Consider the following 14,273-nt stretch of genomic DNA (forward strand, 5'->3'; position numbering starts at 1 on the left):
AATGATAACTAGACCGATGATCATATTTAAAACATATTGTTGGTCATAAAGAACACATTCATTTGCAAGTTTTTGAAACTTATAATCATTTAATTTCTTCCTTTTGAATGAAAAATGGTCTAAAACTTACGCATTGTTCCTTTAAAAAAAGGAACTTTTTTTTAACCTTCTTTATTTAAAATGATGTATAGTAATTTATATAAAAACACTGATATGTAAATAGTTGCTCACAATATATACAGGTGAAGCACATAAAATTCCACTCATGCCCCCAATTAGCTGAGGAATGCCCCTGACCGATCTACACGTTATATTGTCAATTCTTAAAATCATCGCAAGACTTCTGAAAATTGATGACGGTGACAGTAAAACTGAAAAATACACAATGTTTTCTCTACACAAAACTAGGTGAGGAGGAAGAATTGTTCCTTTCAGCGATCCTCTTATTAATGACCAGCATGTCTGACAAACTGATGAACTGTGGCCGCTCAGTGAAGCAGTTTGTAAGGCCGGGCTAAGGAGTGCTAAAAGCACAGGTAAAATTGAAGTTCCTGATCCTTTCTGTGCATCCAGGCTTCTCCATGTGAGAAATACTAACTCGGTGAGAGAAGGCAGATGACAGGCGCGTAGGCATCCTGCCGTGGCTCCATTAAGGCTTCACCAGGGGACACACAGTATAGTAGGTGGTTCTGAAAAAGCTGCTTCTGTGTCTTCTCTGGAACAAGATGTTAACGGCACTGATTTGTTGCAGTTGAGCTTTTCAGTGGTATGTTTTGTGAACGGCACCACGAGAGGTCTTCCACTGCCAATCTTTTGGCTCGATCAGTTTGAAGACCTGCACGATCTTGCAAAGCTCATTTGCACAGAGCTTGGTGAGCTTGGAGCTGATTGAGGAATTTGACTTTCTGAAGATGTATTTTGATTATCTGAATGAGCTCCAATCCTTTGCATGACAAAAGTGACATGCAAACTAAAAAAAATCAACAACAACAGATAAGCCAAAGACTAACACATATCCATAAGCCACTTTTACAAATACTATGCAGTGAATACGATTGCCTTGCTGTTGGTCAGCATGTTAGGCAGAATGTTTAAAATTTTTTTAATGTTAACATTTAAATGAATGCCTGTTTTTGGACGTTCATATAAATAAATGCATTGATTTGGCTGTCAAGTGTTACCCTTTACAATAAAGTAATCAAATCAATGATTTACACAAACAGCGGCTGTACAAGTGGTCGTATTGTACACTAGATCTGTTTAAGTGAATAAATGGCCAATAAAGAGAACTGTGGTTTGCCTTGGTAATGAACAATTAGATACAGTATTCCTTTAGTTTTAAATAAAATGGAAATAGACCAAATTAAAGTGCTCAACACCAACTCAAATAGTTATCTGTGTTGGTGTCAGGCACTTATGCTGTATGCAATGCTATTATCTCTTTGACATGCAGTAATTTGATTTCCGGCCATATTAGCCTCATTTCACTAAGTTGGTCAAGTAGTGCTAATAGCGATTTTGGCAGAACAAAGAGCAACGGAATAACGAGTTGATGTCAGGTAATTTATCAGGGCTCCAAAAACAACACTTTATTAATATTCTTTTGGGTTTTAATGTTACCCAGAAGACTCCTAATCAATCTAAAATTGAAAATAGCAATTGCTTGGTGGAAACCCAGACTTGCTTTTACTCATCAGAAGCATGGTTGGAAACACTACAGTAACTGCTGAGTGGATGACTGTACTTTTATCATGCAATTTAGTTTGGATAACATTTTTTCCATTATGTGTCCCTGATGTTTAAGATCAGCATGCTGCGGTGCTTTCACTGCACTGGCAGATGTCTCAACCAGTTGCTCCATCATCATATGATTGCCTAATTGCTGACATTTGCCTTTTTTCTGTCCCAGATCTGCATCACTTAGTAAATGTCCTTCCAAGGATTCTGGGCCAAAGTAATCACATACAGAAAGGAGCGTTTGTGCTCAGCAGAACATCTCTGACATCTGTGATGACCTGACATTTAAACTGGCAGCATGCACAGAATCTATTAGAGTGTCACTTACCGAAATGTATTGCATTCAGAAAGTCAAACAGTAACAATGTTAAAATATTACAGTAAACCCTTCAAAGTCTGCCACGATCCATTACGTGATGTCAGTTACATTCCAATCTGTTAAAATTATTTTTTCCCTCTCTGGATATCATATTATATTCCAATAGATCATTACTGACTCAGAGTCCATGATCAAAGCCTTGATTACTGTAAAGAATGTTTTGGAAACCTTTCACTGGCATCGGGCCAAAACTTTGTCACACATGGTGAATTTCAAATTTTTCTATTGTGAATTTCTTATATTTGGTGAATGTTCTAAGTCACTTGCTAACATTCTGGATGCAGTACTAATGGTTGCGCAAATTTGGTGTCTCCTGAAAATGAATGATTTTAGAGATACAGTGGGCCCCCCCGTGTGCGGCCCGTGTTACGAACTTAATTCGTTCAGCGGCTACGCTCGTAACTCGAATTGCTCATATGACGGGCAATCCAAACCTATGTTAATTAGTGAATGCGTGCAACGCATGCAAAAACCTTAGGTAAAAACATCACGACTTTATACACATATTAAAAATTACTAACAATCTACTGTACAGTTAAATTAAATAACATAAATATACAAAGGAAAAATGACATGTACCTTTGGGGCGACGTGACTTGAGCTGGGTGGAGGCGGAGGGGAGCAGAGACCAACCCGCAGAATTTATTGATTTATTTTCTTAAACAAGAACTTTTCTCAAACTAAAACATATCACCGGTGATTTCCTTCTCTTTAATCCATAATAGAAGAAGACTCTCAATTTTGTTGTCGATCTAAAAAGTCTTGCCCTTAGAAGATTGCCGAGCGGTTACGGCCATACTCACGAGCAAGGTTAACAATCTGAAAATGATATCAATGTATGCTCTGATTTACAAGCGTGCGCCTCCTTCGTATTTTTTTTTTTCCTGCTTCGTTTCTATTGTCATCATCCTCTTACTTCTTCCTTTACCGCTACTAGCAATTTTGGAAACCATGTCTAACAGATAAAGTTTGCAAAGTCTTCACAACATTCCTTCCTTCCGTTTTTCACTCATTTTCTCTCCTTCCTTCCGTCCCGACCAGCTGTGTCATCAAGCTAGATAAAGGCGTTCGGCCAATAGCATATCGGCATTTCTGTGATTGACGTGACGCCGGCCAATATCATATCCGTATCTCCGTGAGTGAGACTGGGACTGTGACCTTAATCGACCAATAGCATATCGGCATCTCCGTGACTGACACCGTGACTAAGACAGTGACTGTGACATGTAAGAGCAATAGCGTTCAGCGTCAATGTGATAAGCGTGATCATTTGATTTCGTTGATGCAGCAAAGTAAAAAATAAATAATCCGGACACATTGACCGTCATGTTCGGGCATGTTGAAAAAGGTTTGTGCGTAAGTTAAGATGAAATGTTCGTATAAGAGGGAGATCGTAAACCGTGAGCCCACTATATTAGGATTCTCCATGACCCAAATCCCATGCTCATTTAAATGAATATTATATACACAATTAAAACGTGCTTCTGGGTGGTGTAGTGATATTGTTGCCTGATTTTGGTGGACGCAGTCTAGGTTCATTTACGAGCTTCCCACACACTGACAGTGTGAATGTAAGTGGGAATGGTTGTCTATCCAGTATGAGCCTTTGTGTCTGACTGCTGACACGTTCAGCGTATAGTCTGCATTTTGCCTGGAGTCAATTTGGAACGGCTCCAGCATGAGACCCTTAACAGGATAAGTAGGGTTGAGAATGGATAGATGGATATTCATATGTAAATTATATATTTATACTGAATGGCAAATGATCAAATTGCTCCATATAACTGGAAAGATGCTTGATAAAAAAAAAAAATAATGAAAATGTTGTGCCATACAGGCATGTGCATGATAGATTATTTAATGTTTGTGTGCAGTCAATTCTGCAATATAGTACCAATGGCCAAGACAGAAAGTTTTTCGTGTCTTTTTTATCCATACTGATTCCCATCTGTTGTATAATTACAAAAGAAAAAAAAACTCACATGAAAACACAAATTACTTAATTTATTTTTGAATTCATAATGTATTTTAATTATCGATATTGTACATAGTTTAGCATTTTTCAAACATCTGCTTACAAAAAAAAAGATGCTTTGGAAATTTTGAACAAAGCTGGATCATCTGTTAAGACAATCTTGTTCATATATCTTCTGCTTAGTCTTTACAAGTGGCTTGTCATCGTGCACATGAATGTCGTTTGCGTCAAAATATGAGATACGTAGCTTTGCGGCTGCAATTCAATCTGAAAATGATATCAATGTATGCTCTGATTTACAAGGAATATTGACCGAGAATGATTTTCATGCGAATTTAGATCCTGCTGGGTTTCATCACCCTGACAGAGAATTTACCACACACTGCTGTCTTTGTACTGGTACTTTTAGTCTAAGATCGCCCAATGTGTTTTTGTTTATTTCATACTAGTTCCATTGAGGAATTGGCAAAATTTGATTTGAGCGTTTCCCTGGGGAGACAAACTACATGAAAAAATGTGTCGTTATTTTGTGTTACAGAACTGACACCCTTATATTTACTTTGTGAAAGAGTAAACCAATGGGAAATTATCTTTTTGCAGTGAAAAAAATGTTCACTGTATGAAGAAATAATAACGTTCTCACCTCTCAGGTGGTAATTTACTCAATTACTGACTAACCACAGTATTAACAGAAAGAAGGCTCTCAGTGCTATCAAGACTCTGTCAGAAGTAATTTCACACATATGATTGCTGACACTCATTCAGAAAGTACATTGGGGAAAATGGAGCTTCAAGTGAAATGGAATGAGAGGGAGCATGATGCAATGTGACTTTTTACACAGAAGGGACAGGTGATATAAAACCTGGTTGACTACAGTCCTAAATAGGAGACATTTGTGCTTTGATATGCAAAGTATGGGGTGGATTCTGGTGGTGGAGTTAGTTAAAGCGAGTAAGTGTAATTTTTCACATGCGACTATGGGAGCTTTAGGGGCATTACGGTAAATTCAGCAAAACACACTGAGCTGTCCGTGGCTACAACAGACATGGCGACCTCCGGTGGAGTGCCACCCCCCATGTAAGATAATTTAATGATAACTTGCCTACGATTATATTTAACACACACTCTTTGTCGTTAAGAGCACATTTATTTGCAAGTTGTTTTTTTTTTAAATTCATAATAATTTAATGTATTCATTTTTAATGAAAATCTGTCTCACTCCTGCACAGTGCCACTTAAAATGGTAAGGGTTGAATGGGAAGGTAAGAGCTCATTAAAAATAGCAACTGACCTCAGTGTTGTACAAAATTATAGGTCACACCTGTATTTGCATTTCCCTGGTTGAGTAATGTGTAAAGGTTGGGCTGTGGTATCACACTGAACCACTGGCTATTCAACAGTAAGGGGGCCTTACAAACCGGAATATAATCAATTATCTTGCTTCCTTTCTAATCCTTGTGTTTTTGCTTTGTATAGTTTAGTTTTCGGTGAAGAGCCAAAGGAAATGAATGGCAATATGCAAACTTTAGGAAAAATTCACTGGGTGACGACTGGGTGAAAGTGCATGTGAAAAAAAAACATGAATTGTTTGTCATGCCAGAAAGGTCAAATGGCTAGAAATGGACCAGGCATGCTGCTTTCAATGTCGAATCGGAGCTATTTTATGTTGTGGCTTTTTAATGTTCTGTCATTATTTTTTAGTCGCATAGAATTCAATAAAAAAAAAGTTGACATTAACTGTCTTCTCGTTCACTTTTTTTGCTTTCACTTTCATGCTCTGCCGAAATTAAAAAGTTTACTGGCGTTATGACATTTTTATGTTAGCACAAACCCTTTGTGCAGATCCCTTGCAGAATAAAGAGTGTGTGATATCTTAACCATGAGTCAAATATTTCTGCCAAAAGTTGTCCGTAGTCTGAAGTGACAGTGAATCCGCAAAAGCTGAATGACAAACTTGTATTAGGTCAACATGCCACAGGTCTGATTGGAACAAACTGCATTTCCACTGACCAAATGCTGTTACACAGAGAAACTGATCTTTGTCTTTCAAATTTGCCAATAATTTGCAAACCGTGTTGACCCAATTGATTTAAGTTGTTGATGAGTCTATCTATCTATCTATCTATCTATCTATCTATCTATCTATCTATCTATCTATCTATCTATCTATCTATCTATCTACCCATCCATCCATCCATCTATCTATCTATACCCACCTATCCATCTTCTGATGAGTGTATACAAAGTTGTCGGCAAGACTGTGGTGGGTATATTTGATACACCACACCACTACATACATTAACAAGTGTAATATGATGGTTTCATGGTGATATACAGCTTTCACTAGTGATAATGTGAAAGAATATTTATGGGTGCTTACTTTAGGGGGATAGTTAAATTTGCCAGTAATGCATCAAGTAAGCTGCACTGAGCTTTGTTGAAGCACTGATTCACATTAAAGGGGTGTTAGTTTGTGATAAACAGCACGTACAATACTCGGTCACTTGATAAAGAAGTGCAATGTGTGGGGGTTCTTTATGTTTGGCAGTGTCAATGCACAAAATGAACTGTTGCCTCCACAAGATAAAATGCTTTCATTTTCTTTAAGCTAAGGTCACTCACTTGTTTTTCACTATCTGGGCTGTTTCCGTAAAGAGAGGCTAGCAGCAGGGCATCACAAACACTCACCACTGAATAAAGCAGAAGAGACAAACGAAAAGAGAAGACAAATGAAAGCTAGTCCGCTGGTTGTCAATCTTATAAAAGCGTGGCTCATTGGCCCGGCAGTTGCTGGTATGTGATGTAGGTTGACTTGTGAAAAAAAATTGAGTAAATAAAACGTGATGGTTGGTTCAGCTGGGCAGACGCCCACTGTGATTTCACTGAGGATAACTTCACTTCTTCTTCATTACTCCACTAGTAGATATCAAGAAATATTTTACTAATATAACGACCCATGCTTTCCCTGTAATTTAGATTTACAACAGGATTTTCGGGTGTAATTTGGGTGGACATTTTGGGACACTCTATGATGACACTCTATGTGCAACCTAAAAATATTTACAGTCTGTCTCCAAGTACCACCGAAATAGCCAACGTTAAAATGCAGTCGCACAGTAGTAGTCCTAAGTGTTTGTTCATAAAGTGGCAGAGTTTTTATTCGTTAAGTGTAGACTTTCAATCAAAAAATGTAGTGAAATTGTTCAATTAAAATAAACATATTAAATAAAAATTACACGTAGAAAGACATGGCTAAAATAGAAATATTATAATCAATGAAAAATGTTTCACAGTATTATACTGGGGTTAAGAGTGAAATGCATTGGAACTTCACTTAAAGAATGCAAATCACTTGGAAAGTAAAAGTATGTGTTTTACTGAACTGAAAAAAACCCAACAGCTTTTAAAGAGAAGATATGCATATACGCAAAAAAAAAAAAAAAAAATGCTGGGTTATATTCCTAACCCACTCATTGAGTAGCTGTGGATTTTGAACCGATTGAGTTACTTTTACCCAAGGTTCGGTTAAAGACTCGACAGAAAATACAGCTGAAGATTAGAGCTGAATTATAAGAACTGAAGCGTGTCATCTTTCTTGACAGTTTTGTTGTGTGCGGAAGCTGAAGTACATTTATTTTAACATTCTTGGAAAATGTTGGTGGTAGTTGGATGGCATTATTTATTTATTCATTTATTTATTTATTTGAACCAAAGATATAGTAATGATATCCCTCCCTCCCTCACTCAACATCCAGTTCTCTGCGCACTTGAGTTGAGTCCTCTCTGCTCAATCAGCTTGGCACACATGTTACAAATGTGCCACAAAGCTAGCAAAAGTACTTTGATTGATTGCTTGCTCTCCAATTAGATTGCTTGCTGTGTGTGTATATGTGTCCCCTCTCGCTTGCTCCAAACGTGTGAGGGAGACTTTGCTGTCACGGCACAAAATGCCATGGCCAAATACTGCACCTTTACCCCTCCTTTACACCTAAAATGTAATTGACTGTATAGATCGTCTTCGGTACGACAGTCCTTTGGCCATCCATTGTGGTACTTGTGCGCGCCCGTAGTGTGTGAAATCCTGGTGTCCTCCCCGCATACAGCACAATTTTGAGACATTTAGCGTTTACACAGGTCACATTTAATTGAAGATGTGAACGACCTCAGGAAAAAATCTGATTTGACAAAAAAATCTAATTTGAGCATTAAGCCCTGTAATGTGAACCTAGCCTATGTCCCCTGTGCTTGGCTGTTGTGCGGTTATGGGTGTACGCCCTTCTCTACCAGAGTAGACTGCGATAGGCTCGTGCACAACCGTGCCATGACCCTCATGAGGATAAGTGGTACACTTTAGAAAATGGGTAGATGGATAAAGGGGAGAACATTTGAGTTGCTAAATTTCACAGTGCAATAATCTGATTTAATGCTTTTAGGACTTGAAGGCAAAGTGTGTAATAGAACTTACAAGTGTAGCGCACTGTTGCATTGGCCTGCGTGGAAAGAACAACATATAAATATGAAAATGTTCCTTTACTTCCAGGTCCGCAAATTTACAGTGCTCCGGGACTAACACGTTTAGACGTATGCAGCTCAGAGTATTGCATTTTGCATAATGCACAGTGACAGACAGGCTCTAGAGGATCTCATTTTCACTCAGAGTATGTCCAGGGGCTTAACTACATCACATTTTGTGACAGCTGCCAGTTGTACATGTCCTCACATGGTGCTCCCTCTGTAGGAGCGATAGGAGGTGAAACTGTCTGGAATTGATACTTGTCCAGTTTTGCCTCACTGGCTCACGATATTTTTGCTGGGCCAGCTCATTATCTCATGGCCATAACATGCTTTATTTGTACGTTAAATAGAAATTAAAAGGTCACAGCTTTTGGGCAATTTTGAATGTAAATATGAAAACATTTTCCATGCATTTATGTAGTAAGAGCTAAAAAAAAAAACCTTAAGGTAATGTCGCCCATGGTGGCTGAAGTTGAGTGTGCCTTCTACCCAAGGCCCATCATGACTACCCTGATAGAGGATAAGAAAACGTACATACCAACATTTAAAAAACAACAAAAACTCTGAATTCCTATGTTGAAGGCGAAAACCAGCATTTGAAAGTGACAAAATAAAAGAAATAATGGCATGAGTACTTTTATTTCAACGTTTAAACATTGCAAGGTAGGTTTTGATACGCACTGCTTACCAGATTAAAATGTCAGTTGGTGAAAACATTTCGCATTGTTCTTTGCCATTTCTCCTGAAAACGACAACATACTGTATATTGATACATCTTTATAATTACATCGTGATTATGTAAAAGTGATAAAAATGGTATGTTGACTTGTAATCACTTTTTGAATGTATGTGTGTGTGTGTGTGTGTGTGTGTGTGTGTGTGTGTGGGGCGGGGGGGTCTATTTACTGTATATTTTGGGCCACGTTTTGCATTGGGCAAGCCACATGGTTAAAACTTCTCTTACCGTAGAGGTGTGCTGTTCTTTAGCAAACCTTACCGCGCAGTACAATGATCAGTCAGTTTTTTATTATTTCACACAAATTCATAAGACTGACAAGTTTTGTTAGTATTGACTCAGCTTGATACACCATGTTTACCGCGGTGGTTTTATTTATCGGAGTTTGAGTTTCTGCAACGATCTCTTTAGGGGTGAGACAAGCAGGAAAATTGCATTTTGCATCATTACACCAAATTGCTAGTCATAATAAAAGGATAGATAGTGTATAGAGGTATGGGGGAAAATAGCCCTAAGTAGGTTTGTTTCTTGAATTTATGTTGCAATATGTGCAATTGTATTGTTGCTTTTTACATCATGACTTGGGAAAAATACTGATACCTTTGCTACTTATTTAAATCTCCCGTGTGTTTCAGAGGCTGCTAAAGAATGGACTCACATGAGAAATGTATTGAGCAATAAATCTAACACACCATCCCAAATGAGCCTTTTATAGTTCTGTAATTTAAAAAATATTATTTTCTCTAATATCTTGTCCCAGTATTTCAGCTGCATTTGTGACATAAATGTAAGCGCTTATATCCAAACAGAGGCCACTCCAAGCGCTCCTAAATCTATTCTGACATTGCGAGGCATCCAAGCACTCACTGTCAGTTTCAAGCCAGCCTGAGAAAGCGAGACCCACTGAGTCATAAAATAACAAAACATGTAAAGGAACATAAACCAGCAGACAGCAATTTCATCATCTCGTCTCTCATGCTTTTTCAGAACAAGAGCTTGAAGAATAAACTCTTGTCAGGAAACAAGCTTTGTGACGCACATGCTGAAGAGGTAAGTGCATGTTCAGCTGAAAAAAAGAAAAAAAAAAAACAACACAAACTAAGGCAATGGCTCAAATGTAATAATTGAAGTATTAGAAGAACAATTTGGGTCGTGTGGAACCAAATACTGTACGTTTTGTTTGGTAAATTTTGTTTCAACGACAATGGTGAGCAAAAGGTTATTATGTATTTCACTTTGTCATTGTGTAATTTTGCTCGTGGCAATACTGTCTAGTAATTAGTTTGTGTTGGCTCAATTACACTTACCAAGACTCTTATGAGTTGAATTCATGGAATCTTGAACTATGACGCAAATAAGATCGTATTTTACCTACACAATTTTGTAGATAAGCTATGATTAGTTGGTGTGATGTGTTTGAGTCCAAGGTGAGTACAGGACATCGTTCAAACACTACATTCAGTTTTCGGATAGAAACAGTTTAACCAACATGCGATCTTGATGTCTTTATTTAGAGTTGGATTTTGTTCACGAGGTTATAACGTTATAATTCAAAATGATCACACGGTAGGGAATACCTTACAATATTTTGTACAACTATGGATAGTTTATAAACTGAATTGTGGTTAAGGTACACATTAGAATTGGAGGTAAGCGGATTTTTTGTAGTTTGTGAGAAAAGAAAAAGTCAAGTCAATCAATCGGTGATACAAATGTTATTTTCGTCAGCACAGAACATCAGTGCCTGCCTATTTTGAGCTGCTGACCAGTTTCACACACACACACACAGTTCGATAGTTGGGCACAGCTACGAATAAAAAAGTGCTTCTTAAACTATCGTGTGAGCCACTATTTTAATTTACCACTACATTGGAACGACTGTGCAGTGTATTTGAACTACTGCGGTATCTTGCCCAGTACACAGTATACAGCCCAGTAACCAAAGTCTATTTCACAATGGGAGTTCCACACTTTCTTACTAGCTAACTGCTCACTATAGTAGTAGATATGTGGCAGGTTATAGTAACCAAGAAACTGGAAATTCTCAGACAGTCAGTGAGGCAAACACAGACTCGCAGTTGCTCTATTGAAAAGGTTAAAAATGTTGCCACAAATGAAAATGACGAGTTCTAGGTTTTTGCACATATTTTCAGAATCAACTAATTTGTTTAGCTACACATGCCTGAATTTTATGGCATATGATCACTGCCAAAATAATGTATGCCGGATTACTGATTTGTCTCAGCAACAGTAATAATGTATGTGTCTGAAATGTTTCCTTCAAACTACAACCAAAATTGTGCGGGTTTGAATTATTTTCCTGTGACTATGAATCCAACACCTGTGAGTGCCAAGTGTTTTCAATACAACTCTCACTTTTATGACTAAGAAGCTTCACTACACATGACTTCATGTCTGTGCTCGTGGGTACGACTCTTCTGTGGATAGCTTCCTGTGAGTACAAATCACAATATGCAAAATGGAGTGGTGTCACCAACAGTTCATAGGGAAAGTAATCGAGCTGCAAGTCCCCCACCTGCGCATGGATCAAGAAGAGAATGAAGAAGGCGGACGGCAATGGCATGGAAAACGAAGCTTTCAACAGCTCAACACGCTTCAGTGTGAAGGATAAGATATGCCATTTTTCAGTGATGGTCAAATCAAGGTTTTGTGAAGCACCGGACAATATGGGCCAAGTGCCATGTTCTCCCTGAGCCCGCATAGGTTCCCTCTGGGTACTCTGGCTTCCTCCCACATTCCAAAAACAAGCATGGCAGATGTATTGGCCATACTAAATCAGGGGTTTCAAACATGCGCACTGCAAATGGCCCACAAATAAGATTAATCCAGCCCGTGATTATGTTTGGGCATAAAAATGAGATGATTTTTTTTTTTTTTTAATAAATGAAAAACTTAAAATATTTTATGATGAAGAGTAATGTTAGGATTAATAGTGATGTTCGAATACTTATTTTGGACAGTAAATACATTTGTTGTTGTTTTAATGATGGGCCACTTGAGAATAGATTTTTCTCCATGCAGCCCACGTTTGACAACCCTGCTCTCGATTGTCCTTATGTCTTTTGGGCTGTGTGAATTGTTGTGGATCACTGTGTGCCCTGTGATTGGTTCGCAAACTGCGCAGGGTGTCCCCTGCCTACTGCCGAAGACAGCTGGGATACGCACTAGCTCGCCAGCTGCCCTAGTGATGATAAGCGGCTACAGATAATGGATGGATGGATGTTTTTCAAACAATGTTTGGATTTGGAGTCATAGGTCATTAGCTTGAAAAGCTATAGAATGAAACAATATCACAGCCTGCCTGTCCAGCTAACTCATTCTCCCTCACGAACCTGTCTGAGCGCCCATCACCATCAGGTAATTGGTCATCTTGCTCCCCATGCCAAGTTTTCTTTCATTCTCTCCTGTTCTGCCTGTCTGATCCTGACCCTGCCTTTCCCCGATTATCCCAATGTCTGTTACCCCAGTAAGAAGATGTGCTCTGCCTGCTTCACGACCCTTCTGCCTGCCCCTGATCAGATCTTCTGTCTCGGCTTGTCTTCAACAGCCTATCGCCTGTCTCTTCCTGCTTTTGACTGTCAAGCACTGTTGCCCACCTGCCATTCCGTCACGTTTACAAAAAAACAATTACCCAACACTCTTGCCTACCTCCGTATGCTCTTGGGACCAACCTACGTTTTGTGTCATCCAAAGATATAACAAAAGTTTGCAAAATCTTTGGATGTCAATAAAAAAAAATATTTGGATCATTCCTCAGGTGAAGTAACAGCACAGCAGGTAATTAGCAACGTAAATGTCAATACTGTATACAGAAAATATTTCATGAAATTTAACTCAAAGGCTTAATGCTAATTTCTTGCAAGCTAAAGAGCCATGACTCCAAATCCATGTATTATTTGAAAACCATTTATATACAATCAATTAAAAATAAATTATACATTCATTGTCCTTAAATTTAAACATGGTGAGCCTTTGAAAGCTACATATTTCATACCATTGGTGTCCGCCATCTTGCAGCTTGATCTCTATCCCTTTAAACTCCTGCTGGTAACTTGACGTGATGTTATAGCAATGTGCATATTGTGCTTGCACAGGAAAGGGTTGGTAATGTTTAGTGACGCTTCGTAGTCGTAGAAGTGAGAGCTGTATTGAAAAACTTTGCCCACAGGTTGTAAATTCATCATCAAAAGAAAATAATTCAAACCCAATTACAATAACATTATTAATGTTATTGATACGAACTGTTAATCATGTATGTTTTTTTTGTCAGTGATATTACGCCATAGATTTCTTTTTTTGTTGTTGAGTTTTTAGTCAGCACATTTATATTGCTACCATAAGTAGCTCTTTTTTTCTCAATCAGGGCACAAACATGAGATGAGGACTCATTGACAATGCTCTGAACATCATTGTGGAATAGTGCAGCGAACAAGCAGATAAGTCTGACATCCTCCATTATGCAGTACTCGGACTATTTACACACATTTGCACACCTCTATACTGTGCACCTTGTGATTCTAAGTATTTCTCCTCACGTGAAAACAATACTATAATATCCGTCCATTTTCTATAGCTGCTTATTCTCACTAAGGTCGCCCCAGCCAATTGCAGAGTCCAATTTCTATAAGGATGGGTTTCATTCGATAACACAGAAAACATCTGTGTCAACAAGCAAGCCCAACACTTATTAGCCTCTTTTTCCTACTAAACCCTCAAGTCGAGCATATCTGAATCGTATCCAACAAACATGTAACTTTTCCAAGTCTTAATCACATTTGTAAACTTGTGGTTCTGGCTCAGGCCCTGTAGAAAAAGCTGGAAAGACAACAAAGACCAAAAGGCCATAAATTAAGCTGTCAGTTTGTCAGTCAACCCAGAGCCAAGGATTCCCGAGCAAGCGAGCATGATT

General features: G+C 38.3%; 1 protein-coding gene and 1 long non-coding RNA gene across 3 annotated transcripts in view; one reads left to right on the forward strand and one right to left on the reverse strand.

Annotated features, from left to right (window-relative positions):
* The window catches only part of luzp2 (leucine zipper protein 2), a 124,675-nt gene that overhangs the window by 82,625 nt on the left and 27,777 nt on the right, over window positions 1-14,273 (forward strand). The window contains exon 6 of the mRNA XM_088413143.1: window positions 10,331-10,393. Coding sequence (XP_088269269.1) covers window positions 10,331-10,393 — 63 coding nt within the window. The remainder of the gene's footprint in view (window positions 1-10,330; window positions 10,394-14,273) is intronic.
* LOC148424926 (uncharacterized) overlaps window positions 1-14,273 on the reverse strand; it is an 80,863-nt gene that overhangs the window by 844 nt on the left and 65,746 nt on the right. The window lies entirely within an intron of this gene.

Source organism: Hippichthys cyanospilos, chromosome 4 (genome assembly GCF_059441005.1).
Source record: "Hippichthys cyanospilos isolate Australia breed blue-spotted pipefish chromosome 4, RoL_Hcya_1.0, whole genome shotgun sequence".
In the NCBI taxonomy this organism is placed as follows: domain Eukaryota; kingdom Metazoa; phylum Chordata; class Actinopteri; order Syngnathiformes; family Syngnathidae; genus Hippichthys; species Hippichthys cyanospilos.